Source organism: Alternaria alternata (assembly GCF_001642055.1).
Source record: "Alternaria alternata strain SRC1lrK2f unplaced genomic scaffold CC77scaffold_1, whole genome shotgun sequence".
Taxonomy (NCBI): domain Eukaryota; kingdom Fungi; phylum Ascomycota; class Dothideomycetes; order Pleosporales; family Pleosporaceae; genus Alternaria; species Alternaria alternata.
The window spans coordinates 1,472,710-1,497,761 of NW_017306190.1; the positions used below are offsets into that span (position 1 = coordinate 1,472,710).

The 25,052-nt window shown below is 50.7% G+C and overlaps 13 protein-coding genes across 13 annotated transcripts; 8 read left to right on the forward strand and 5 right to left on the reverse strand.

Annotated features, from left to right (window-relative positions):
- Positions 1 to 231: 231 nt before the first annotated feature.
- CC77DRAFT_32763 (hypothetical protein) lies at positions 232 to 1,483 on the forward strand. Its single transcript, XM_018531260.1, has one exon. It carries the CDS (start codon positions 336 to 338, stop codon positions 1,155 to 1,157), a length of 822 nt encoding a protein of 273 aa, XP_018391656.1. The 5' UTR covers positions 232 to 335; the 3' UTR covers positions 1,158 to 1,483.
- Positions 1,365 to 2,361, reverse strand: CC77DRAFT_32768 (hypothetical protein). Its single transcript, XM_018531261.1, has 3 exons — positions 2,166 to 2,361; positions 1,848 to 2,113; positions 1,365 to 1,793 (listed from the first exon to the last, which is right to left on the reverse strand). Exons 1-3 carry the CDS (start codon positions 2,255 to 2,257, stop codon positions 1,573 to 1,575), a joined length of 579 nt encoding a protein of 192 aa, XP_018391657.1. The 5' UTR covers positions 2,258 to 2,361; the 3' UTR covers positions 1,365 to 1,572.
- On the forward strand, positions 2,256 to 4,019 carry CC77DRAFT_952797 (hypothetical protein). Its single transcript, XM_018535419.1, has 6 exons — positions 2,256 to 2,656; positions 2,709 to 2,786; positions 2,840 to 2,929; positions 2,981 to 3,090; positions 3,142 to 3,329; positions 3,462 to 4,019. Exons 2-6 carry the CDS (start codon positions 2,732 to 2,734, stop codon positions 3,913 to 3,915), a joined length of 897 nt encoding a protein of 298 aa, XP_018391658.1. The 5' UTR covers positions 2,256 to 2,656; positions 2,709 to 2,731; the 3' UTR covers positions 3,916 to 4,019.
- A 241-nt stretch (positions 4,020 to 4,260) lies between these two features.
- Positions 4,261 to 5,604, forward strand: CC77DRAFT_1015561 (concanavalin A-like lectin/glucanase). Its single transcript, XM_018524052.1, has 2 exons — positions 4,261 to 5,000; positions 5,058 to 5,604. Exons 1-2 carry the CDS (start codon positions 4,734 to 4,736, stop codon positions 5,472 to 5,474), a joined length of 684 nt encoding a protein of 227 aa, XP_018391659.1. The 5' UTR covers positions 4,261 to 4,733; the 3' UTR covers positions 5,475 to 5,604.
- Positions 5,605 to 6,175: 571 nt separating this feature from the next.
- Positions 6,176 to 7,228, forward strand: CC77DRAFT_924547 (short chain dehydrogenase/reductase SDR; the record flags this gene model as incomplete). The annotated part of the gene is made up of 2 exons (XM_018533812.1): positions 6,176 to 6,814; positions 6,869 to 7,228. The coding sequence occupies 2 exons, from the start codon at positions 6,176 to 6,178 to the stop codon at positions 7,226 to 7,228; spliced, it is 999 nt and encodes a 332-aa protein (XP_018391660.1).
- Positions 7,229 to 8,904: 1,676 nt separating this feature from the next.
- CC77DRAFT_32844 (NAD(P)-binding protein) lies at positions 8,905 to 10,121 on the forward strand. Its single transcript, XM_018531262.1, has 3 exons — positions 8,905 to 9,202; positions 9,253 to 9,259; positions 9,329 to 10,121. The coding sequence occupies exons 1-3, from the start codon at positions 9,064 to 9,066 to the stop codon at positions 10,068 to 10,070; spliced, it is 888 nt and encodes a 295-aa protein (XP_018391661.1). The 5' UTR covers positions 8,905 to 9,063; the 3' UTR covers positions 10,071 to 10,121.
- Positions 10,122 to 10,171: 50 nt separating this feature from the next.
- CC77DRAFT_1004231 (hypothetical protein) lies at positions 10,172 to 10,570 on the reverse strand (the record flags this gene model as incomplete). The annotated part of the gene is made up of 1 exon (XM_018523252.1): positions 10,172 to 10,570. One exon carries the CDS (start codon positions 10,568 to 10,570, stop codon positions 10,172 to 10,174), a length of 399 nt encoding a protein of 132 aa, XP_018391662.1.
- A 251-nt stretch (positions 10,571 to 10,821) lies between these two features.
- On the reverse strand, positions 10,822 to 11,294 carry CC77DRAFT_1015562 (hypothetical protein). Its single transcript, XM_018524053.1, has 2 exons — positions 11,195 to 11,294; positions 10,822 to 11,144 (listed from the first exon to the last, which is right to left on the reverse strand). Exon 2 carries the CDS (start codon positions 11,091 to 11,093, stop codon positions 10,836 to 10,838), a length of 258 nt encoding a protein of 85 aa, XP_018391663.1. The 5' UTR covers positions 11,094 to 11,144; positions 11,195 to 11,294; the 3' UTR covers positions 10,822 to 10,835.
- Positions 11,295 to 11,695: 401 nt separating this feature from the next.
- On the forward strand, positions 11,696 to 12,925 carry CC77DRAFT_1056335 (hypothetical protein; the record flags this gene model as incomplete). Its single annotated transcript, XM_018527899.1, has 5 exons — positions 11,696 to 11,854; positions 11,904 to 11,994; positions 12,050 to 12,153; positions 12,205 to 12,447; positions 12,500 to 12,925. 5 exons carry the CDS (start codon positions 11,696 to 11,698, stop codon positions 12,923 to 12,925), a joined length of 1,023 nt encoding a protein of 340 aa, XP_018391664.1.
- A 1,514-nt stretch (positions 12,926 to 14,439) lies between these two features.
- Positions 14,440 to 18,145, reverse strand: CC77DRAFT_925204 (glutamyl-tRNA amidotransferase subunit A; the record flags this gene model as incomplete). The annotated part of the gene is made up of 4 exons (XM_018533849.1): positions 14,440 to 16,560; positions 16,798 to 16,898; positions 17,117 to 17,901; positions 17,961 to 18,145. The coding sequence occupies 4 exons, from the start codon at positions 18,143 to 18,145 to the stop codon at positions 14,440 to 14,442; spliced, it is 3,192 nt and encodes a 1,063-aa protein (XP_018391665.1).
- Positions 18,146 to 18,486: 341 nt separating this feature from the next.
- CC77DRAFT_1015566 (hypothetical protein) lies at positions 18,487 to 18,996 on the reverse strand. Its single transcript, XM_018524054.1, has one exon. The coding sequence runs from the start codon at positions 18,885 to 18,887 to the stop codon at positions 18,579 to 18,581; it is 309 nt and encodes a 102-aa protein (XP_018391666.1). The 5' UTR covers positions 18,888 to 18,996; the 3' UTR covers positions 18,487 to 18,578.
- A 977-nt stretch (positions 18,997 to 19,973) lies between these two features.
- Positions 19,974 to 20,552, forward strand: CC77DRAFT_924077 (hypothetical protein; the record flags this gene model as incomplete). The annotated part of the gene is made up of 1 exon (XM_018533784.1): positions 19,974 to 20,552. One exon carries the CDS (start codon positions 19,974 to 19,976, stop codon positions 20,550 to 20,552), a length of 579 nt encoding a protein of 192 aa, XP_018391667.1.
- A 424-nt stretch (positions 20,553 to 20,976) lies between these two features.
- CC77DRAFT_1090167 (DUF1900-domain-containing protein) lies at positions 20,977 to 23,681 on the forward strand. The gene is made up of 7 exons (XM_018529507.1): positions 20,977 to 21,070; positions 21,126 to 21,154; positions 21,209 to 21,268; positions 21,321 to 21,463; positions 21,517 to 21,663; positions 21,711 to 22,172; positions 22,220 to 23,681. The coding sequence occupies exons 1-7, from the start codon at positions 21,037 to 21,039 to the stop codon at positions 23,229 to 23,231; spliced, it is 1,887 nt and encodes a 628-aa protein (XP_018391668.1). The 5' UTR covers positions 20,977 to 21,036; the 3' UTR covers positions 23,232 to 23,681.
- The last annotated feature ends 1,371 nt before the right edge of the window (positions 23,682 to 25,052 follow it).

Consider the following 25,052-nt stretch of genomic DNA (forward strand, 5'->3'; position numbering starts at 1 on the left):
TGCTTCCATCCTCAAAACACAGCTTCACAACTGCCCTACCATCCTCAAAGCACATCTCCACAACTGCCCTACCATCCTTGTACCCGCAACTGAACAGGGACTCCAGTACATACCGATTCGCGTTCATCGCTTCGTGTACGACAAAAGCAACGAAATGTATTCTCCGATTGGCTCACGATGCAGCCTACTTTACGCCCCGGCGTGTACCACACGAATCCTTATCTACCTCCACCTGTCATTCTCAACTCGTTTGTGTACTCTTGAGTTTCTTCGTCGGCATCATCGCTTGCCGTCAATATCATCGTAATCTTCTGAACCACCTTCGCTCTCGAAAAATGGCCAACGACACTCTGGCGCCGCATCTCCTCACTATACCACGCGAACTTCGAAATAACGTATACACATACCTTTACCATGAGGTCAGTCTGTGGTGGGATTGGGGCAAAGGGCAAGACTGTCGCAAGGGTCACATCGTCAACCAAGTTTCTGTACGATTCCACAATGCACCCTGCAGCAATGTCATTCGCGCACACTCTCGATTATGCCACGAATACATCGAATCTGCGCCTATGAAAGATCTCTCGGCGACGATTGAAGTGTATCCTTCGATATACACAAATGTGAGCACCGACAAAGATGTTGACCTTGGCGTTCTCTCGAAAGGAGTGACTAGTGCCTTCAAAAACCTTCGAAACATCACAATTTTTCTCACTTATATCGACGCTTTATCAAGGAGCTATGTACCTGGTGCTGAGATGTGGGCTAGCATCGAAAGACTCATCGGAGCAATCAAACATGAAGCTCCGCACTTGTCAAATGTTCGGGTGGCATTCAAACACAACTCAGGTCCTGAACTGGCCCGCCCCGAACAACAATATGATACCTTCGCTACCCCTGATTTCCTACCTGGGCCACCAGACAGTCTGGTCGAGTTCTCGTTAGTACAGCGTGCAGAAGGACACCACATACTACGCCAAAGACGCGGATCATCAACTAGGAACACGGTACTCAAGTATGGCGCATATGTTTTCAGTTCGGCATATGCTAAACCCGCTTACATAACATCGAAAGAAATTGCGGAAAAGTGGAATGTTGGGTTTGATGGACCAGTATGGAGGGAGAAGCGAGGCAAGGAAGATGCAAAAGAGTGGTTTTAATCTTTGGTCTGCGACTTCTTGTCTATTGATACGAAGATTGAACAGGGACATAATGTAGCTTGGGCTCTTACCAAAGAGCCCAAAGTGGGATGCTGCCGGCGCAGAGCTGGATTCTGTGTGGTCTGTACGATCGCTAGCTGGTAATCTTTGTCTTCTAGGACATCATCTGCTATCATCTTGAACCCACGAGTCGCTTCCAAGGTCGCGACTACATGCCATCTCTCTCACTCGTTGCTCTTCCCTAGCACTGAGGCGGTGTCGGCTACAGCGGTGTGGCTCTTGATAATCCTTCGAAGCACTTTGAAGGCCACACTTTCGTCAACGGCTCAGAATATCTAGTGGCGTTGAAACATGCTGTATGTCAGATTGCCGCCTTTACGTATGGTGTAGACCATGAGGAGACAAAGAGGTACGCTTAGAACGAAGATGAGATGGGTGCATGGTGGCTGCGAACGGAGTGGTCGGATGTCGTGCTTACTAGAGTCGATGCGGACAAGTGTTGGGGACCGATGGAGTACCCTGAGAGGTTGTAGGGGGGGTAGACGCGAACATGGCGGATGGAGACGTAGGCTGAGTGTGAAGTGCTTGCGGTACAGCAAGGTCGGACAGCTTTACTTTCGGCGCCCACAATCATTTCTCGATGGTTCAATCGTCAGCCCCAGGTATAGAGACGCACTTTCGAGATCTTACCATTGACTAGGTCGTAGTTCTCTACGGGTACATCTGTGGTATTCTGCTGGGAAGACATTATACTGTCACTGTGGGCACCCACAATCACCTGCGCGTTTGTCTTACCTGTTAGAGTAATTCTGTGCTTAGAGATCTGTGACATGATAACACTCAGCTCAAGTTCCTCCCTACTTCTTTCACTAGCCACGACAGGAGGTTCTGTCACTTCAACGCCGTGTCGCCGGCCGTCATTGCTATGGCTTCTGTTGTCAATCATGCCCAATGGCCTATAATCACATGAGTGGGATACGGCTTCGATGCGTAATGATGATGACCCACCTCACAGGTCTAGAGAGTTCATCGCGATGCTCCGCGCGAACACGCCCCACCTCCACATTACCCGGCTGAACGGTGTATATGAAGAGCAACATCAACGACTTGGCATTACCAGCCGGCAGTCATTTTTGGATCCTCTTCATATGCGCGTCGGATACATTGAAGCGAAGAGTCCTCAGCTGTTCTCCCGGAACGCGATGTGTACCTCATGATAGTTTGTGTTCCTTCAAGGTCTCTTACCACTCACAATCTCAACATTGAGAATTCTGTATCATCAAAGAGGACACAAGTCTTCGCGAAACTATGAAATCACATCTCTTCCTTCTCCAAGCTGTCTTTGTAGAAGCAGCGATTCGCTTTGGATGTAGCAGCGTTTCCATCCAGCGCCTCGATCCACTTGTGGAGCCTGGTCGCGTACCTTCCTCTCATGTTAGTACCACTAAAATACAATTGACGACAAGCTTACAGAATCTCGAAGGTACATCAGATCGTTGGTAAGCTAGATGTATTTTTGCATCTTAGAAATCCCCATTAACGCCTGCGCAGGTGGCAATGCTTTCAATGCTACGATGACTGGTGACATCGGCGAACAGGGAAGCTGTACGACATGCGCGTACACCGAAGGCAGGATATGATCATTCAAACCGTTGCAATCGTCAACCCTGACTTATCTGTAGATTTTTCCAATTACTGGACAGCTGCGATGTACTTCAAACATCAAAACGGGTCGTATAAGCGCGTGCCCATCTACCCGAACGCTCAACTAGGTATGCTGACTCTACTCATGTCGATGCGTAGCCTAATTTTGTTCTATCCAGGATATGAAGGTCAAGATGCAGACCACATCAAGGGAGGTATGACGATATACTATACTCAAAAAGACTTCAACAGTTCCGACCTCGGGAACCCAGTGAGGGCTTTTCCTCCGGTAAGGAACACAGTCCGTTCTATTTTCAAACGGGGTTCTAACTGGGCCAAGGGCTTTCGCATGACTGTTGGCAATCCGTCGACGACCACAATCAACGGCACCAAGAAAGGCCTGGCATACACGTGCCTGCAAACCATCCTCACTAGAGGCTACGAGACTCCTGACTTCCCGAAAGAGCCATGTCCTGCCGGTATAATGGCTATTCAGGTAAGAGACGATCTTAGCAGATGTTGTAATCAGTTTACTGACCACAAGACAGTAAGTGTATCCAGTATCTTGATATGCCGCGCACTTCGAAGCTGCATGATTTTTGCCTAGAGAAACTCCCTCCTCTTCGCATAAGACTCACTAACCGCGTCTTTTTCGTTTAGCCACTTTCCCTCTTGCTGGAATGGAGTTGACCTTGACGCCCCCGACCACCAGTCCCATATGTTCTCTACCACACGGGGTGGTTTCCGCCCAGCTGATCCCTGCCCCGCTTCGCACCCCATCAAGATGCCGCAGCTAGCATACGAAACGATGTGGAACACGACTGCTTTCGCTGATATGTGGCCAACCGATGGTTCGCAGCCATTCGTATGGAGCTACTCCGATAGTAGAGGCTACGGCACTCATGCTGACTACGTGTTTGGATGGAAAGGAGACAGCTTGCAGCGGGTGATGAACGACAGCTGCATGTTCCATTACTGTGGAAGTCCAGGCATGCAAGGTGTGCTTAAAACGCAGACTGTTGAAGAGATGAATGCTTGTGCGGTTGAAAGCTCCGTTGATGAAGATGTGGAGGGATGGCTGGATCATCTCCCCGGATACGAGATGGAGGCTTGAGTCGGAGCTTGTTCGTAGCGCTTTGCCATTACCTACATTTGCTGGCTAGTGTTGAAAGATGATGTTTGAGCACTTCTGGGCGTTTGTACATGCGAGGATACGTTGTGTTCGCTGGTGAAAGTAGCTCGAGCGACACGTCAACCTCAGTTCCGACGAGTTTGCTCCCGCATGTCCCTGGCTCAATGCCGCACATCGCGCTCTTTCCTTCTATCATCACTCCGCGACCACCCACGAACCCTATCAGACTTTGTCGAGTTTGTCGGCATACATGACCTTTATAAGCCTTACTTGATACGTCACCATCATATGCTATATCCCGTATCTTCGTGTAGATTAACAGCAACATGCCTATCACTCGTACAGTCCGTAATTGGTGACTGCTGGTTAATATGACCATCATAAGCACCGTCGTGACAAGTGCCGCCGGCAAATGACGAGCGGTCTCTATCACCATTTCGGACCTTTTCGTGTAGGCTGTATCCGAAGAAACACCCTTACACGGCAGTAAAGAGCCGGGGCAGCAGTATCAAGCATATTGAACAGGATGCACCCCGGTCTTGGCAGAGCATCTGGGCTACTGATGGTAGCGTATCAGTCATTGACAGATACCGTTGCCAATGGGCTCCCCACACGAAAGGCTTCTCAAGGATCGATGGTTAATGAGACACAGGAATGAAGAATCACGCGCGCTTCCCCCAAAGCTCGGTAAATGACGATGACGGAACCCAAGTATCTGCTCGCCGATCTATATAAAGCTGCGGATACTACACTACCCATTATGGGCGATGTAAAGCATTTCCCAGTGCAAATTCGCCATCATGGTATCCTTCACCATCCTCACAACTGCTTTGCTAGTTTCTCTTCCCACTGCCTTTGCAGCGCCTAGAGGCGTCACATCGCTCATTAATCACGAAACTGTAGGGAAGCAACTCGAAGCCCGTCAAGGAGGTTACTACTCTTTCTGGTCTGAGGGAGGCGGCTCATTCCGTTGCAGCCAACAAGGCGGCGGCAAGTACACGTGTAACTGGTCAGGCCAGGCCGGCGGTGGCTTCGTAGCTGGTACAGGCTTCAAGCCCGGAGGTTCGAGGTTAGATTGGCAAACAAATTTCGCAACTTTGAGGACTGTACTGACAAACAATGCTAGGGCCGTAAAATACGCAGGTACATACGATGCCAAAGGACCCGGTTATCTCGCCCTGTACGGTTGGACGCGCAATCCCCTCATCGAATACTACATCATCGAATCGTATGACATCCTTGCACCCGGTGAACCTTGGACGCGCAAAGGCAACTTCACTTTCGAAGAAGGCACCTACGAGCTCTACACCAGTCAGCGCGTGAACAAGCCGTCAATCGAAGGTACCCGCACCTTCACACAGTTCTGGTCAGTGAGAACAGAGAAGAGGGTTGGAGGTACTATTACTACGCAGAAGCATTTTGATGCATGGAGTAAGGCGGGAATGAGACTTGGTGGTCACGATTACATGATCCTTTGTACGGAAGGTTTCGCGAATGGGACCCTACTGCCGAGTGGAAGTAGTACCATCACAGTAAGCTAATTAGTGGTGATTGCAGCTGCTGCGACTTGCAAGAAAGCTGGAGAAAAAAAAAGTGTACCAAACATATACCCTAAAGGTGTAGTTGGTGACCGCCAATAGCAAGAGAATAAGTCAATACATACCGCATATCTTTAAGGCACACTACAATCAGGTGCAACCGTTGGGGAATTACTTGAAATTATTTGAGCCGGGGTAAAGCACATTGCTGCACATGCTGTGACGTCGGGAACTGCATCAGAAAGGCAGTAGGTAATCGATCCAGGTTCCGGTCACTGCTACATATCACGAGTTTCCTTGCGGAAAGGACATAAGAAGAATAGCGGAAACTTAAGCTGCATGAAACTAGAGGTGAGGGGAAGAACGGCTGGCGAACACAGATACCCTTGCGCTACGACACTACGCATTGTGAATTCCCAAACAACGATCTTTACAGTTCAGACTTATTAGAAATGCACATGGAAAAATATGTGAGCTGTGCGTGCTAATAGAGGAAACCACAATCTGTCTTGCGAAAATCTGTATGCATTTTGATGAATTCGACATGGATGACTGGCGCTAAGGCATGCGACCGGGCGTATACGCCTGTCAGCAACCATGCGTCATGGGTAGATAACAATAACAGATGAGGTTTCCGTAGTCCGTTCTGCAAAGCGTTCTTCGCCCGAAATATCTTCTTCAATTGTCGATTTCTTACTGGCGCCATGACAGGCACAGTTCTCATTACTGGCTCGAACGGCTCGCTGGCTTTGCCAGCAGTCAAGTACTTGTTGGAGGCATACTCATCCTTCAATCTGGTTCTCACCGTCCGAGACGATTCTGAAGAAGACGTGAACTCAACAAAACTTCGTTTTCTTGTGGACCAACATCCTGATGTACAAGTGTCTATACGGCAACTCGACCTCTCATCGCTGGAGAACGTCCGTAAATTCAGCAAGGCGCTGCTTCTCGAGATTGAGAGTAAAAAGCTGCCACTCATCCGCACGATCATCTGTAACGCGATGACCTGGAACCTGGCCGGTGGACCCCAGTATTCCAAGGATGGGTACGAAATGTCGATTGCTGTGAATCATCTTGCGCACTTTTCTCTCTCGTGCGAGCTTCTCAGCGCTATGGATCCGGTGCATGGTCGCATCATCTTTTCAGGAAGTGGCGCGCATTGGCCAGAGAAAGCTAGTCTCTCCAAGGGATATCCAACTCAAGTGCCAGAAAACCTAGAGCTACTGGTTCATCCCAAAGCAGACAAAGAGGTCGAGGAGATGGGACGAGGTTTCCAGAGATATGCTGTGAGCAAGCTGGTTCCCATTATGGTCATGTACGAACTCAATCGTCGTCTCAAGACCGTAAGTACCTCATTAAGATAACTCCAGGCATACCCTCGTTGACCGTCAATCTAGAAAAGGGACACTGAGTCCATCAGGGCAATAGCGGTTGATCCTCTCGATCTGATCAATTCGCGGGCTTTTCACCAGTCACATGTCCCACGGATTATCCAGATCGTGACTACAGTTGTGACTTGGATGCTGCCGTTGCTCAGGTACTTTGACCCTCGGTTGAAGACAGTCGAGCAGGCTGCGATCCCCTTTGTTGATGTGGCAGTATCAGATAAATTTGCAGGACAAGAGGGTTACTTTGAAGGAGACAAGAAAGTCGAGAGCTCGCCGGACAGCTTGGACATAAAAATGCAACAGGCGCTGTGGCGCAAGAGCTTCGAGTGGTGTAAATTGAACAAGGAAGGTTTGATGATTGACGTATGAGGGGAAGGGTGAGCTAGTGGAATCGGGCGCTCTTTCGTGTTACGCGGAGTTCTCGCCGGAACGTCCGGGAGCTTCAAACGCTCAGCTTTCTCCCACATAGCTTCCATACCGAAGAAACGTTAGACCCTTCTGCTACAAGCATCTCAAATATATTTCCCTATTAAGGCAAGCTATATCGTGGTGTGCCGACATGCGGTGCTGGTCCATCAATGATTCAAGGCCTTCCTATACTACTTACATCGGCCCGCAACATCCAGCTCGCACCAGTACCGCTCAAAGTGCCGCGAGAATGCGTGGCTCACATGGATGTGAGATGCGCAGGCCTTTTCCTCGTTCTCGTTTAGAAGCGCCGTTCAGCTCGTATCCCAATACATGAGGCCGACCCTCCACCTTCAACGCCATGTCAAACGCTTACGCAGCCACTGCAGGGCGACATCATGCGCCAAATCACTTGTGGCACACTCAGGGTCTAGGTGCACGAGCGAACAGATCTACAAAGCCTGTCAGCGACACATTCACAGCCAAGTTTCTCGGTTGCAGCTTGGCGAAGCTTATTCCTTGATTTCGTGAGGCATTTGTTGGCGCCACAAAGCTTAGTGGAGCTTAGCCACGCAATCAGCCCATGCATCATGCAAGGGTCTGCATGCTTCAATGCAGACATGTTACGACGAACCCTGCTCATAAACCAATCAAACGACGGAACGAACGGCCGCGAACAAGCTGAGCCACCACAGCTGCGGCTGTTTCCATCTATCACGCCGTCCAGACTCGCGTCCGGGGCTGGCTCAAGAGATAGTAATGTCGGTGAGGCGGTGCACACAGGCCGCCGGACCAATCCTATGCCTGACAACTGGCAGACGTTGAAACATCGGTATGCATGCCTCAGGGTCAGGGCTCAATGTGTGTGACCAACGAGGGCGGATGACGAGGGTAAACAAAGCGCTATGACGGAAGCCGTATCTCTGAAGTCATTAACCTCGGGGAGTAGACCAACCCTGCTGTTTCGTACCGGAGTTGATATAAAGAGCCTTGGACGTCTGCGACCGATTCCCTTCATCTTCCACTGCACCTTGAATCGCCCATCTGAAACACTTACATCACACATACACCCGTCGCCGCCAGACTCCAGAGCTCTCAGTTCTTGTTCTCCAAGTTCAAAACAGCTGCTTCGGTAGGTGTTCTACGCTTGCTGCTAGCTACGCAACTAACACTCTGTATAGCACTACTTTCCGACAAACACCATCACGATGCCTGCCAGCGTTGCCTCCTCCGTCTCGACTATCATCAAGCCCTCACCAGCCCCGAAGTGCGGTGAGTCGTGCGATTGCTGTGGTTGTGACGAGTCCTGCTGGTGCACCGTCATGTAAACTGGAGGACAATTTATACCCGATACGAACATCACGATCACCACCTTGGAGGATAACCGAGCACTATCAGTAAAGGGCAGTTTCAGTAGGCAGTCTTAACCATATCCTTCAAATATACCCGCCGCCACCACCTCCTGGCCCAAACAAAACTATGATGCACTCAAATCATTCTTGCATTGGTGTTTTTACCAATTTTGTCTAGACACCTTCCCATCTGACTATATGTTCTTTCATATGCTCGTCCCGTTATCAACTGGATGGCAACAGTCGGGTGACCATGGTTCGCTTGAGCACCGGCGTACGCAAAAGTGACGTAATTCCTCTATCACAAAACCGTACCTGGTAAACATCACAGACATGAAAACAGACCCATTGGTCCTAGAATCTCTTGCAAACTTACAGCTTCTCAGTCCCCGAACGCTCAAGTCGCCTCCTCAGTTACTCAAATAGCATAGGCAAACGTTCAAGATGCCTCCGTATGTTGCCCGCAATGCCCTCCTACGAACCTCACAGACGCTCTCGCGTCTATCAAAACCGGCACTTCGATTCGCTCACACGCAGCGCAGGACTTTGCCCGACTTCTCGCTTGAAGGCAAGGTAGCTGTCGGTAAGCAATATGGAGGCAGTCTCTTTGCAAACTATGCTGATCTCGTTTAGTGACCGGGTGAGTGGTCTTTGCCGTCTCCTGGGAGACTACAGAGCACGGCTGAGACGAAGCTAAAGTATTACATAGTGCTTCTCAAGGCCTCGGTCAACAGATCCTCGCCGCTTTCGCCCTCTCAGGCGCCCATGGAGCCATAGTGGATCTCAAACAAGAAGGCGCCGACAAATCTGCCAAGGCTCTGATCGAGGAGGCTGAGACTCAGGGCCTACCTCCGCCAAAGGTGCATGGTTACGAGTGCGACACTTCTTCCGAAGAAGGTGTAAAGTCTACTTGGGACAAGATCATCCAAGAGTTCGGCACAGTCGACATCCTTGTCACCAACGCTGGGATCACTGGCGGCGCACCAGCAGAAGACTACCCTTTCGAGGACTTCAAGCGCATGATTGACGTCAATCTGACCGGAACCTTCCTCTTCTCGCGCACAGCAGGGAAGTGGTGGATCGAAAACCAAGTCGACGGCCGCATCCTGATCGTCTCATCTATGTCTGGTTCTATCGTGAACCGCCCCCAAAAGCAGTCAGCATACAACGCCTCCAAGGCTGCATCCGCCCATCTCATGAAATCACTGGCATCTGAATGGGCGCCTCATGGTATCCGCGTCAACGCGCTAAGCCCGGGGTATATCCAGACAGAGGCAAACGAGGGCGAAGAAATGGAGAAACTGAGTAAAGAATGGCTGAAGGATATCCCGATGAAGAGAATTGCCAAGCCTGAAGAATTTCGGGGTGCGGCAGTTTGGCTGGTCAGTGATGCTAGTAGCTACGTTACGGGCAGCGAGATTATCGTGGATGGTGGATATACAATCTGGTGAGGGTACTTCCAATATGGTTTTGTACGAAGAAATTTGAAAGTAGCTATTGATGTACGGTGTTTGATACCATCTCGACGACCGACATGCTATTGGGGCTCTGCTCATTTCCGTACGACCCACTGCGGTAAATTACTCGTTCTGTACTTCTCGTTGTCATATTGCACCGCTACTGGTGCAGCCGGCGCGGAAACTGGCGTATCCTCGGAGTCACTGACACCCGATTTGCCCTTTCTCATATTTTTGTCCCTCTTCAAGCCCAAGACGATGGCTCCAACAATGGCCAGAGCACCGGCTATACTGCCGATGACGGTACCTGCGATTGCACCGGGACTGGTGCTGCGCTTACCACCATCGTTGACTTGCGGGTTACTTTCGATTGACATCATGGGTTCGGATGAACTCGTCGTACTGCTCAAGATGCTCGTGGACGCTGCTTCTGTGTTGCTGTTGAAGAGGACGATGGCGACGATATAACCTCTGACGGAGACATGCTTCTGCATTATTCCCCGCGATGCATTGCGTACAAGTCACTTTACCTGTCGGTGTCCAGAGCCATTACCAAGGAACAAAAGGAAAGCAAAATATGCGACAACCAAAAAACGCGAAGTACCGTGTAGACTATATGGTTCAGTGTACATATTCGTTGAACATCTATTTCTATATACACAATCCGTCCGTCTGCTCTCGGTTTTCTCAGCAGTATTTCTGTTTCGTTGCCCAGTCACACATAACTTTTCCAACACAGCTGCAACAAGCACACACCTATCAAACACCGCTCTCGTTAGCTTCGCATTCTTTGTCACCAACCGTACTCAATTCTACCTTCTTTTGCTTCACTGCATTGTCATTTCCATCTATGCATGTCAAGGTCTGCGCGTTCCATCGAAACTTGTTGTAGCACGCGTTTGCGTTGATGACAGCGGCGCAATCATCGCTTCGCGCGACTTCGGCAGTGCACTCTGGATATGTTTGGGCGGCAACCGAGGTGACAAGAGACATCAAAGCGGTGATAATCAACTTCATGATGGGTTTGTGATGATTAAACTCTCGCTGTGCAAAAGCTGTTGATGGATGGTATTGATCTGCTCTGCTTGACGATGCGAGTAAAGCTGACTGATACCTAGGAGCGCGGACTCATATATCCGATCGCAGACTGCGCTGAATGATCACAGTACTATATTCTGTAACTTCATACACCCGATGGTACATTGAATACACAGAGGTCATCGTCATAGACGTGGTCAGCTGGCACACTTGTAGATAGTCGGGCGGATAGTCCCGAGTCTTCCATACTTTCGCTCTTCATCCCAGACCAAGCCCGGAATGCATGCTTCACAAATATCTTTCCATTCGAAGGCTTCTGATGAACATGTTCGCTCATGCGGAGACGTTGTTCAATTCTCCTTGGCAGGCGAGCGCGCATTCGCTGCGCGATATTAGCTTACATTACCCTGGCATTCGGCTCTTCACATCAACCCTCAAGATGACGGCAGTTTTCGATATTTCCTCATCGAGACACTGCGCTTGTGCTATCTATGAAAGATGGAGTACGGAATTCGCTACAATATCACTCAGAGAGATCATCGCCAGCACCAACACACAGAAGTAAACAGGGTGCAAACACCATGAGGTTACAACCCATCATCAGTGCCTTTGGGTTGCTTGCTAGCGTAAATGCAGGACTATTACGCTTCGGATGCGCACAGTTGACCGTTCAGCGACTCGACCCATTGGTCAACCCAGGAGCTAATCCGTCGCCACATCTTCATCAGATCATCGGAGGTGTAAGAAACCCCTACGGCGAGACATATGTACAATTGTTGATAAAACCAGAACTCATTCAACGTGACGATGGACCCTACCAAAGGTCACGATCTAGCGGCGCAGTCAACTTGCACTACCTGCGAGTTTACCGAAGACCTAAGTCAGTGTTACATCGCCTTTTCCGATTTGACCCAACGCTGATGAAATACTTATAGGCAACTATTGGACCGCAGTAGTGTACTTTAAAGCAAAAAACGGTACTTTCAAACGCGTCCCTCAACGAGCGCAACAAGGCATGGAGGGTACGAATGGCGGCATGGTACATACCTTTTCCCATGATCATGTTACTCGCTGTCTAAGATTCATCTAGGTCGTATATTATATGACAGACGCCCTCTTCAGCACTTCGCAAACTACAAAAGTAACAGCTTTCAAGCCAGGTTTCCGCATGCTAATTGGCGATGTCTCGTACCGTACACGCGAAGCAGCTCGCGACTTTCGCCAATTAACCTATATATGTATGCAGAATGAGGGTACTCGGGAGCCGGAAACGCTCGAGTTTCCTAAGCAGCCGTGCCCAGCGGGTATCATGATCAATCACAGATTTCCAACCGTTGAGTATACACTAAGAAGGCGTGTTTGGCAGATTTATTGACTTCCTACAGTGCTGGGATGGTGTAAACCTCGATTCACCAAACCACCGTGAGCACGTCTCATACCCAGCAACCGGCACATTCGAGAATGGCGGCGCATGTCCATCAACGCACCCCATTCGTATTCCTCAAATTCTGCTTGAGACTGTCTGGGACACGAAGCAGTTCAACAACAAGGCAGACTGGCCCACTGACGGCAGTCAGCCATTTTTGTGGTCTAGTGGCGATGCGACCGGCTTTTCGACCCATGCGGACTACCTCTTCGGCTGGAAGGATAACTCGCTACAGAAAGCCATGGATGGGAACAACTACGTGTCAGCTCCAACGCTTAAGAAGCAGAACATTGCTACACAAAACAGGTGTAATGTCAAGGACATGGTCGGCGAGAATTTTGATGGCTGGCTCACAGCATTGCCGGGTGGTATGCAGGTGAATTGAAGGGCGGTTTCCTGAACGTTAATCTTATGTTATTGAGCTGTCACACCCCTGGGATGGCGACAACCACGATCAATGCGTTCATTTCACTCGTTGAACTCTTAGCGTATCCACCGGAATGTAGAGGAACGCGGTAATCAATGGAATTTCACCGTCCATTTGAGCTCTGCATCCGTAGCAAGCGGATCGACTCTTTCGTTTAGCGTGGTATATAGCGGAGAGACCTACATGACTTGGGTCCTAATTCTTAACAGCTTTCCTTTTCGTCTATATTATGATCATAAAGAAGGCTAGCGAAGGCCCGTGAGCAACAAGCACATACTCAAGTTTCCTCGCATCGCATTGAAGACGTCTGGGTATGTTGCCCGCTTCATTAGATGCTGCGAAGAGGACGAGGCCTAGAATCCACAACATAGTCTTACAATACTTTGAAGTGCTCGCGGGGTGTTCGGCAGCAATGGTTCTTCATCATCAACTACGTTGGATCGAAAGGTTGCGGTGTCATTGCCACAGCACCCGGAACTTTGCCATGCCCTCTCCACGTACCAGCATGTCATGACTCACCAGTCAAGGGTTGTTTGGATTATGATTACCCAGTCAGTTGAATAGCTAGACTTGTTCTAATCAACTCCGCCTCGTCGTGGTCTGTAGAAGTCAAACTCCCAATGACGTCTGTCGAGATCACGCAGGAGCACGATACTCAGAGTGGGCATGTAGCCTTCCAAGGTTATCAAGAAGGAACAGGCATCTGCTGACTATGTGGGTCCTGGAGTTTAGTTATATGATGCGCTGGCAACATCCTACTAATTAGCAAGAGCACAGTCGGTATACGCAACTTTGTCTTCATCGTTGATCTGGCCTCCAGAAAGCGGGCGGTTGAGGTACTGGAAGGATCTGCTTGGAAAGATCAGACACTTTGCAAGCGCTTCAGAGGTGCATTTGATCGTAATTAGGGGGCCGAATAGATTTGCTCGAGCGCGATTCGAGTTAATTCTAACGTATTAAGTTTGGATGGCAGATGATATCTCCCCATCCCTCGGACAGTGCCATCTAAGTAACAGCCTACGTGTGCGTGACCCGGGTACGCAATCACATCAGCGCAACCCTACGCCATTGCATAGTCAACACTACAATGTCTGTGCCTGTACTCAAGAGTTGGCAACCACTCGTGGCATACTGTAGCGTGCTCACGAAGCCAACTGCATGGCAATGAGTTCTGCGCACCTCGATTGACCGCAAAGGCGCGTCGCATTCTCACCCCAGTGACCAAAGTCAGTGATAGTTATTCGACCGCGGCTCTGTGTGAGATGGCATCCAGTACAGCGAAAGTACAATCGTCTTTCTGTGTCCCTAGAACTAACCTTCCACAGTTGGAGATAAGTCTGACTACCTAAGCAGCGCTGAACGTTCTTGAGTCAGCTTATACTTAAGGACTGGTTCATTTGTTCTACCATACACTATCAACATGATCTGATTAACCTCATGCCGCAATGAAATAGCCTCTACAGACGCGCCTGTCATGCACCGTCCCGAACAGACACCTCGGCAGCCCTATCAACAGGTACCGTCAGCAACTTCGACTCCTTCTTGATACCTTCATCACCATCCAACCTTTTCACAACCACGATGACCATAAGATCCTTTTTTGGAAGTGGTTTGAGATCCCAACCCAGAATTTCCGGTCTCTTGAGTGCATATGAGATTGAGAAACTCCACTTTGCGCTCTCGATCACCGAAGTGTGCACCACATGACCGTCCAAAAAGACTTGGAGCAGAGACTCGGACGCAGGTTCAGGTAAGATTCCGTCCATGCTCAGAGAAAGTTTGTTTTCAACGTCATTAGAGTCTCCTAAAGGGTTGACAGCGGCTGTTACAGATTCGATGATGTGCTTGTCTTCAGATGGCAAGGGAAATGCATGGGCAATAGTGTCGGTGGGTAGAGCGGGCGTGAGGGGCGGAGGTATACGCTTCTTTGTAGCGCTTTCGAAAGCGTACGCATACTCTAGTAGCTTGGTGTCTTTGTATGCTTTGCCAGCAAAAGTGATGTTCACAGGCATCTTCTTCTCACTCATAACACCCATCGGTACACTCACAGTAGGTACACCAAGATGCCTGATGGCACGGTTGCCGTTGGAGTACTTGACACCGTTCTGGAGACTATGCGTCGTGCTGTCAATATCGAATTCGAGATCTGCAAGACCGACATCGCCCTGCGCTGGGAACGCAACAACATCGAGTTCATTCTTGTCCATCCAGTCTTCCAGATCACGTTTTCTTTGAGCTTCAAGGGCTTTTAGAGCTTGCTCCATGCCTTGAATGTCATGTATACTTCCATTCTGCACCATATTGGGTAGACCGGGGTAATCAATCCAGTTCCTTACTTCGAGGAAGCGGTCAGGTTTGTAGTCGGGTGGTTTTGGGAACAGCATTGACGGATCTTTGATGTCGGCTAAACACTTGATATTGGGGTCATTGTTGTCTTCGAGGAAAGCGTTCCAGGCCTGAGCGATAAGAATACCTCGCTCGAGGAGATTCCAGTTTGCAGGCCGACCATCGACGTTGTTGGCTTCACCCGATACTGAGTCATTTTCGTAGTTCGTTATTAGAGGGAAGTCGGTGTAAACAATCTCTGCTCCCAAAGAGCCGAGATCTTTGGCTGTCTGTTCCCATAATGCGATCACTTCTGGTGAGACGTGAGTGTGTTTTGCATGCGGATCCGAATCTTTTTGACCAACGTATATTTTTGGCACACCAATTCTCTTCCCCCGTAACGCATCGGTGTTGCGCAAATCTGTGTAGTTGATTGAAGGCGGTTGAGGTATTTGAACGTGTTTCTGTTCGCGTATGAAATCTCCGGTTGTGTCTTCGTCAGGGGTAGCGATAACATTCAGTATCTCCAACATGTCATCGACCGATCGCGCATAGGGCGTGGGCACATCGCATGTAATGTACAACGGCCAGAGTCCACGACAGCTGAGTAGTCCTTTCGATGGGGTATAGCAGACAATCGCATTGTTTGACGCCGGACTTCGACCGCTGCTGACAGTTTCGCTGCCCATACCGAAAGCTGCCATGCTTGAAGCTATAGAAGTTGCGGCGCCATTCGACGAACCCGAGGAGAAGGCTCCAGTAAGGTACTTGGAGTTGTAAGGTGATTCCGCACGACCATACATGCCTCTCTGCATACCACCTGCAGCCATCGGTGGCATGTTAGTCTTTCCAATCAAGATTGCCCCAGCAGCCCGAAGCTTCTCCGCAATAGCAGAATCGCCGCTTGACATGACGCCTTTGAGAGCAGGGGAGCCATCAGTGACTGTCATGCCAGCCACTTTGTAGCTGTCCTTGATTGTGTATGGTATGCCTTCTAGTGGACGGGGCTTCAGTCCCTGTGCTCGGCGTGCATCCGATGCTGCTGCATCCTGGAGAACGTTCTCGTTGAGGACTGTGAAAGCATTCAAACCTTGGATGGTGTCATACTGCGCAATGCGATTCAGGCAGCTGATGACGATGTCAACGCTGGTGACTTGTTGTTTGTCGAAGGCTTTCCGGTAGTCATCGATACTGGCTTCGACAATGCTGAAACCATCTCCCTCTAGCCTCGTATCCCAGAGCTTCTGCAATCTCGCATCTCGAAGATCCTGAACGTCAATTAGTCAGTGTTGTGCTGTCAGCAGTTGCGAACATACATCATTGCCATCCATCTCTAAGGCGCGTTTGGATGCTATAGGTACTAAGCGAGAATAACACTTGTAAAACAGGGTGTTGAATTGGTGCTTGAGCGACGATGGCACCGTTGTTACCAGCTCAATTTTCGGTCACCCACAGTGGGAGTAAGGTTGGTTTGGTGAACGTAATCGTGCCCGGGAGATAGTCACTTCCCCACTTCTGGATGATAGTCGGTTGGACTTGCCCCGTACAGCTAGTTCATGTAGGATGCAGGTATTCTTTATACCCGATCCGTGACCGGGCTGCATCACTTCTAGTGCATGCAACGAGTATATTTGATGTCTGAGCGTTCAAACAAGGGTACATTGTCTTCGTGTTCGAAACGCAGAAAACGCCATGAATTAGCAAGGCTAAACGCTGCATGCAGACCTCCAACTTCAAACTGAACAAGCACTCGAATACATGTATATGGTATCGATCGTCTTCACAAGTACCTCGCATCACCATGATGGGTCCTCTATGCCGTACTCGCCCAGAGTGCCTTGAACCTCGTGCTGCCAGCAACCAAACCGCAGGCGCCCATCCAGCCCAGGTTCCAGCCCGGCAGACCACCGGTGGCGCTGCTGAAATGTAGCGCCATGGGCAACCACGCACTCGCGATGACAAAGTCGGTCCACCACCGGTTGTCAAACTTCTTATCTTCTTCTTCCTGGTATTCTGCTACTGCCCGGCCATCAGCGACCATCTGCTTCCTAGTCACCCTCCTGCGACTCTCGAGCTGCCACTCGCGCATCAAGCGAAGGAAGTCGCATGACACGCCACCCAGCCAACAGCGGTAGGCGTACAGGTATAGACGCGCAGTTTTGGAGTCGCCGCGGTTCAGGGTGGATATGAAGCGGGGTCCGATGACGCCTGAGTCGGCGAGGAGGGAGATGTTCTCTAGCGCTTGGTAGGAGAAGTAGCTGCTCGCCTGCAGCATGGCGATTCTATGCAGAACGACATCTGTGCCAGCTTTGGGGCCTGAGGCTAGCGAGCGCAGCCACGCGTATAGCGGGAAGAGGCCGAACAGTCTCAGCGTTGTGCGCGCCTTGGAGATGAGGACTGCGAGCGCAGCGATGGGCGGCACGGTGCCATTGTTCAGGAGTGTGGCCGCGGAGATCTTGGTGTCGTCGCAGGCCGGGCGGATGAGGGAGAGCAGCTTGGTGGCAAAGCTGGAGATGGAGGGCGACTTGGTTTGCACGTACGCGAGGATATAGAGGGTGTAGTTGAATGTGGAGAGGAATGCGGAGAGGCCGCCTGGGGAAGCTAGGAGTCTGCCCTACATTAGCTTGTTGCCATGACCCTCGTCGCGACAGAATAACGAGACACTCACTTGTTCAGCCTCAGGATTGTCTGGTCAACCTTCTTCACGCCTGCGAGCAAGTCGGTCCTGTCTATGTCCCTCGGATCCGCACTGGGGGCGGCATCCGCTATCTTATCCACCACCTCCTTGACATCAGGTGTGTCGGCCACATTGGGCGCTTCAGGTTGGATGGTTTTCTCGTTTTGGTCAGACATGGCGATTTTGGGTCGGATATGTAATGTTGAGCATGCAGGATGCCAGGAAATCTGGGTAGAATAAGGTAAAGGGCGCGTTCGCGGGTTGTGCTTCTCCGCACGCAAGCCACGCATGGGGACCTCATTGCCGCTGTCCCCGTGAGCCGAGGCATTGGCCCCAGCGACTTTCCAGCAACCTTGACATCGCCCCAGCTCACTTTTTTATTTGTCCACCAACACGCTTTAGCCGCGAGTCATCATCGTCAGACAGCTACATCTTTTTCTTGGAGTGCATTACGCTGAATCGCTGCGTCTTCCAAGTCAGATGTGGGCCAAGAACAAAAAGTGGGTCATGGGTTGGACGAGAGGTGTGATTCACTACCATTTGGTCACTATACTTGATGGTATGCCAAACGCAATCGAATACTCAAGCTTTCACTACACACAATCATTGTCAGACGCCCTCAACAAAACTGCGCATACTTCGCCTCTGCACATCTTCTACGTCAAGCCTCCTAATCACATCCTCAATCTCTTCCCAAGCTGCTCGTTCTCTTTCGCCAGATTCGCTCTTGATCGCATCCAATGTTCGCCTTCGCCGCTCCTTGGGTTCGTTCCTAAGCTGAGTGAGAAATAGCCGTTTAGACTCTTCAAGTTGAATGCGAGCTTTGTCAAGCACTTGTTTAGTCGCCTTGCTGTCTTGCTCAGCATCAGTCAATTTGCATTCGACGAGAAGCAGACTGTTGTTTGCGTCAGTCTTCATCTTGCTATCTTATAGCGCTCCGTCTCCGTAGGGGTTCCAGTTGGATTCGGGCTGGAACATACCGCATCTGTGCCAACCCGGATAGCTTTTCTTCGATCTCAGCTCTATCCCATGTGCTCTTTAACTGCCGCCACATCAGATGCCACTTTCCAGTCGTCTTGTCTCCCGGAATCTTGTGCGCTATCTCTCTCTCCAGGTCATCTAAGCGATTGAAGAATTCAATGCTGATGGCATCTCTGCGTTCTATCGGCCCTGCAAAGTCTCGTAGTCTTGCCGCTCGCGTCCGAACTGCGGCCCAATCACTGCTTCCTTTCACCCGATAGAGGGCCGCTATCTGGTACAGGGTACCAGCTAGCAGGATGTAAGCAAACGTCAAGATGGAAAGAACGTTGGCGACAAAAGAGGGTGTGCTATCTCGGCAGTCACATGTGCTGTAGAGCGGGATTTCCATGGAGTTGATACCCGACATTCCAAGATGGGTCTGATAGATGGCAGGTTGGCGACTCGAGAAAGGTTGGAGATGTTTGAATCACTCTATACTTACCTGGTCAGATTTCCTTGCGATATTGGATTGCATATCGGCTTTTGCAACCGTTGGTTCGGTTGCGGGTAAGCACCTGCAGCCGCCATGTGCTCAGCCTTGTCATGTAAAACATGGTAGGAGCATACCCAGGCAAACTTCTGGCGTTCCTGGCTTTACCAAACCCGGGACAGACTCAGTGTTTCCATAGTATCTGAAGTGGTATTGGTGTTATGTAAGACATGATGAGAAATGAGGTTACAAAGCTATTGTGCCGACCGTGTCGCTCAACGTGAAGCGTCAAAGACGTACTCCTACAGTGTTAGCGCAACACTACGCAAACATGATATTCACTTGTTGGCTGCCAACGGACACTCCAGGTACTCTGTGTACAAATTATTAACCTGAGTATTCGTAGTTCGTTTTTGCATCCACTGTCAGCTATGGCAACTCCACAGACACAGGGCACTAAACAGGCAGCGCCTGCTCCTGATTCTTTAAGCCCACCAGAGGCGGCAATCAAGCGGACTAGAAGGTTTGTACTCAACTCACTTGCAGTCAAGAAGATGGGATACCACTTCCAGATTCCCGCGATCATCGCCAAAATGCAGATGAAGACCGATCAGCCCTTCAATGCAGGCATGGCACTCGGCATGATGCACTATTACATCGTCCCGCTAATTTCAACACATTTGGAAAATGCCGTTGAGTTCCGCAACAGAGTTCCAGAAGCCTTAATATGGGCGACCGGGTTCGTGGAAGCGATCGATGGGTGCATCGCAAATCTACGTCTTATGGATGGTTGTTCTGAGAAGTTTCCGAATGATATAACCGTTGATCGCAAGAGTCGACGGCTACGGCGCAAGTATATGGAGCGCTACACCTACCTCGTCGAAGATGCTTACAAGGACCATGTCCGCGAACAGCTTTGCGACGTCTTCCAATCCTGGAATCAGGAACAAACGCAGCTCTTCAACAAAGGTGTCGATAAAGCGCTCTCGGGAATACAGTGGGTTGTCTATCCGAAAGAAAATGTTGTCTTGAACGCGGGCGAGGATGGATGGGCGATATGGCTGCGGGGGAAGTGCGAAGAGCTGGGCATGCTTGAAGCGAGGGCGGGTAGAAAAGTACTTGCAGAAGTGTAGGTCTTGTAGCACGACACGCGTCTATGTTTTGTGTGCTGTCTTTGATAGTAAACAAAAAGACTTGGAAATGTAGATGCAACTAGCACAAGAAGAAACATGGGCAGAAAAAAAAGGAAGTTTGAGTATTACCTGTATCTGCCATTTCGAGGTACCAAGTGCTAACTCATTAGCTGGAGATCTTGCTGCGAACATGCGGTTGCCAGGTAGAAGCGAGGGCTAGGCTGCATAAACAGCTGCAAATTGGTGGATTGCAGGTGGAGTGGTGGAGTGAAGAAGTGACTAGGGACCGTTGGCGAGATTGGAGCGGGCATCAAAGGGTCCACCCGCCAAGGCGCTGCTGGGCGACTACTCGAAACACGCGCTCGAAACCCGTCGCATAGCCCTCTCATCAACCTCAGCGCTTCTTATAGTCCAACGCCCGAGGCCTGAGAGTCTGTCATTCCTACACATCTGCCACCTCTCCCGGTCACATCACATCGCAACAATGGCAGGCCGGTTTGTGCGAGCTTCCAAGTATCGTGAGTGTTGATGTCCAACTGCAGCCCAGCTTACCATGCTAACAAGATGCACCAGGCCACGTCTTTGGCAAGGGCACCAAGAAGGTACAGTTTGCATGCCGTCTGGCGATGCGTCGGCGTATGCTTACAGTCTCGTAGGAGCAATGCTACGACAACCTCCGCATCTCCAAGAATGCTTGGGATACCAACCTGATCAAGGTCAGCCCATCCGCACACGCGACCTCGTCGGACATGCGCTCACCCTCTCCAGGCCAACCCCGAATACATCTCAGTCAACTGGGAAGCTAGCGGCGGTGGCGCCTTTGCTGTCATCCCCATCAACGAGCGCGGCCGAGCTCCCGACCAGCTTCCTCTCTTCCGCGGCCACACTGCTGCCGTCCTCGACACCGACTGGTATGGTCGCACACGGCATGGGATGCAAGGGATACGGCGCTAATTGCTCGCAGGTCTCCCTTCAACGACTCGCTCATCTCTTCAGCCTCCGACGACGGCAAAGTCGGCATCTGGAAGGTCCCCGAAAACTTCACCCTATGGACCGACGCTGACGAGCCTGCTGACGTCGCTCCTGTCGCCAAGCTGAGCGGCCACATGAGGTACCACGTTGCGCTCCAGTCTGCATTCGCATCTAACACTGCCGTAGGAAGGTTGGCCACGTCCTCTTCAACACCGCCGCCGAGAACGTCCTCGCTAGTGCATCTGGCGACTACACCGTAAAGCTCTGGGACGTCGAGGCCGGTCTGCCGCAACTCACTCTCAAGCACAACGACATTGTCCAATCGCTGTCATGGAGCGCCGATGGATCCCTCCTCGTCACCACGAGCCGTGACAAGAAGCTGCGCGTATGGGATGTGCGACAGGAGAAGCCCGCCCAGGAAGTTCCTGGCCACCCTGGTGCCAAGAACAGCCGCGCCGTATGGATGGGTGAGACCGACCGCATCGCGACTACTGGTTTCTCGCGCATGAGCGACCGTCAGCTTGGTCTCTGGGACCCGCGCAACCCCAAGGAGCCCATTGGCGGCTTCCAGATCCTTGACTCCATCTCTGGTGTATGCATGCCCTTCTGGGACGACGGTACACAGTGTCTGTACCTTGCTGGCAAGGGGTGCGTACATGATTCCAATCCAGTAGCCACTTTACTAACACGCGCAGTGACGGTAACATCCGATACTACGAATACGAAAACGACAAGTTCGAATACCTCTCCGAATACAAGTCTGGCGACCCACAACGTGGTATCGCCTTTCTTCCCAAGCGAGGTATCAACCTGCACGAGAACGAGGTCCTTCGCTGCTTCAAGACCGTCAACGATGCCTACGTCGAGCCCGTGTCCTTTATCGTACCCCGCCGCTCCGAGATGTTCCAGAGCGACATCTACCCTCCCACAACTGGTCTCAAGCCTGGTGTCTCAGCAGCTGAGTGGTTCGGCGGTAAGACCGCAGCGCCTCCCAAGATCTCGCTCGAGAGCGTGTACGAAGGTGAGGCCCCCAAGGAGGTGGAGAACGATTACAAGCCCTCCGAGCCCGCGACCAGCCAGCCTTCCCCAGTCAAGGCCGAGCCTCCCAAGAGTAAGCCTGCGCCAGAGCCTGTTCCTACAACATTAGCTTCTCGTGGGCCGCCCCCTTCTATGAAGGACAACAAGGACTCCATGGCATCAGCAGCTTCCAAGTTTGCAGACAAAGACGAGACTTCCGACAATGAGAGCGCATCAAGCTTCGAGGAAATCCCGAAGCCAACGGAGCGCCGCACCTTCACTGCTGCCCGTCAAGAAGAGAAGACCAAGGGCCCTGCCATTACCAAGGAGCCCGAGAGCGCGAAGACTACTCCGACACCCACCCCAGCGCCTTCCCAGGCTAGGTCTGCCCCGCCCGCCGAGCCTACTCCTACGCCCGCCGCTTCTGCCCCAGCCTCCACACCTAGCGCCGGTGGTCCTGCCTCTGCCCTTCGCGATGCGCTAGGCGACATCAAGTCTCAGCTCGAGCAGCAGAACAGGGTCATGGAGCAGCAAAACAGAGTCATGTCGGACCAGTCTGATCAAATCGCACTTCTGCTGCGTGAAGTTTCAACACTCAAGGCCAAGGCTGCAACGTCAGAACCTTCCGACCGTGAGAAGGATGAGCGCATCAGGCAGTTGGAGCTCGAGCTTGAGGAAGCTAGGTCTTGAACATCAAGATCTCAGCTTCCACATCTTTCGTGCTGACAATCTCAGAAAGTTGAACGAGGATTACGTGAATTTAATCACTCGTGAATATGTCCACAGAACATCGCTTCTTGGATAAGATCTCACGGGCACGATCTGCGTTATCCGAATAGTAGAGCTGTTAGTGTCGAGTAAGGGTCCGTGTATGATGATTGGGGGTGTTTTGTGTATGCGTATATCTGTCTGTCTGTCGAACTTGCTTTCGTTAGCAAGGTGTTTGGGTTAGCGGCATTGTATGGCACAAAATTCATTACTTCTGGTTTAGCGATTGATCCCTTGTATGTTCCCCGCCTTATGCTGGCAAAGGCGCAATATTAGACTATGCAAGCCAAGGCTATGATCGAGGCTGAGGCTGAGCAATCTGCCCGTATGCTTACCTTGACACATACACCATCGACCTTCGGATTACACAAGCTACCATTATCACTCGAGGAGCGGTCACCGCGATCAGCTTCCTTCGCCCTGTTTCACCAGAGCACATGCACTATGAGCAAAGCCATATTTCCAGCCAACACAAAGTCAGATCACTACCGGCACCATCCTCTCAGTCTCACACGGGATCAGTTTTGCCTCATCAAGATCAGTCCTGACAGACTGAATGACGGTGTCCTACGCCAGACAATACAAGAGCTAGCATGTCCTCGAAGAAAATTACGATAGCCGGTGGGCAATTTGAAACCTCGTTACAAGCGCTCTATGGCTACGCTCAGGATGCAATTGACATGGACTCCGAAGAGCTAGCGTCTTTGCCTCTGGAGATAGCGTATGGATGAGCAAGATGGACAGCAGCTGTCACAAAGCTTGTAATGACGTACCGTAGACGAGACGCAGGTATGTATCTTGCAGACTTGATCGATCGCTCAACAGACTCCGTATGTGGTATGGACACAAAAGACTATATCCGGGCTGCCTTGGGTTTATTGGGACGTGTTCAAGGTCTCTGTATCGATGCTTCACAGCACCAGTGTCCATACTCGATAGTTATGGCTGCGATACATGCGACAACTCAAGATTCTCATCCTTAAAACTCTCACGACAGGGGTCTAAGAGGCGGCGGTATTAGGGGTACATCCGCGAAATTGCTGCATTCATTGCTACCGACCTAAATCACACGGAAACTTATTGTGATGCTTATAAAAAAGCACTGTCTATGTGTCGTACGATCGCCTTCTCATGTCAGGTCAGCCACTATCGCTCGTGAGAAGTCTATCAGCCTTCCGAAGCCGCCAACACTAGAGATCAACGGCGAATAGGTGTCGATACAATCGAGAGCACAAGTCTCCATAGGTTAGAAGCGGAAGCATGTGCTGGTCAGATGTCTCAGACGTGGTAGCTTGGATGTTTGTGAAATGATGACGACCGAGAGTGGGCCGACGAGCACAGGCCGCAGATTTGATTCCACTTCATCTCTCGCGTCAACCTGCAGTCAACCACCACTGTCACCGTATCTGCATGGACCTGATCATCACATCGCACTTATGTGTTCTCATTTTTGCCTTCATACCCAGTGAAAATCTCGTTCCCTCCTTTCAGATTCGAGTCTTCTATGGTCCTAGCCTTTCTCTTCCGCGCAACGACAAAACCCATCTGAAGTACTTCAGCGTGCTCAAAGTCACGTCTAGCAACTCTGATACGTCCAGATTCCTGTAAAATCTCATTTCATTCTCTAAGTCAGACTGCCTTCGTATTCACTCATTTCTCTCATGGATCGACATGTCCGTCTATATGCTCGGCAGTACGTTGACTGACTTACGGATTGAACCAATCACATCCACAACACCTGGC

Coding starts and splice junctions, on each gene's coding strand:
- CC77DRAFT_1015561 (XM_018524052.1), top strand. CDS start 4,734: ATGGTATCCTTCACCATCCTCACAACTGCTTTGCTAGTTTCTCTTCCC. Junction 5,001..5,057: donor GCTTCAAGCCCGGAGGTTCG/AGGTTAGATTGG, acceptor ACAAACAATGCT/AGGGCCGTAAAATACGCAGG.
- CC77DRAFT_1015562 (XM_018524053.1), bottom strand. CDS start 11,093: ATGAAGTTGATTATCACCGCTTTGATGTCTCTTGTCACCTCGGTTGCC.
- CC77DRAFT_1015566 (XM_018524054.1), bottom strand. CDS start 18,887: ATGAAGACTGACGCAAACAACAGTCTGCTTCTCGTCGAATGCAAATTG.
- CC77DRAFT_32844 (XM_018531262.1), top strand. CDS start 9,064: ATGCCTCCGTATGTTGCCCGCAATGCCCTCCTACGAACCTCACAGACG.
- CC77DRAFT_32768 (XM_018531261.1), bottom strand. CDS start 2,257: ATGTTGCTCTTCATATACACCGTTCAGCCGGGTAATGTGGAGGTGGGG. Junction 2,114..2,165: donor GAACTCTCTAGACCTGTGAG/GTGGGTCATCAT, acceptor ATGTGATTATAG/GCCATTGGGCATGATTGACA. Junction 1,794..1,847: donor GAACTACGACCTAGTCAATG/GTAAGATCTCGA, acceptor TGAACCATCGAG/AAATGATTGTGGGCGCCGAA.
- CC77DRAFT_1090167 (XM_018529507.1), top strand. CDS start 21,037: ATGGCAGGCCGGTTTGTGCGAGCTTCCAAGTATC. Junction 21,269..21,320: donor GGGATACCAACCTGATCAAG/GTCAGCCCATCC, acceptor CACCCTCTCCAG/GCCAACCCCGAATACATCTC. Junction 21,664..21,710: donor AAGCTGAGCGGCCACATGAG/GTACCACGTTGC, acceptor ACACTGCCGTAG/GAAGGTTGGCCACGTCCTCT.
- CC77DRAFT_32763 (XM_018531260.1), top strand. CDS start 336: ATGGCCAACGACACTCTGGCGCCGCATCTCCTCACTATACCACGCGAA.
- CC77DRAFT_952797 (XM_018535419.1), top strand. CDS start 2,732: ATGACTGGTGACATCGGCGAACAGGGAAGCTGTACGACATGCGCGTAC. Junction 2,787..2,839: donor GACATGCGCGTACACCGAAG/GCAGGATATGAT, acceptor ACTTATCTGTAG/ATTTTTCCAATTACTGGACA. Junction 3,330..3,461: donor CTTAGCAGATGTTGTAATCA/GTTTACTGACCA, acceptor TTTTTCGTTTAG/CCACTTTCCCTCTTGCTGGA.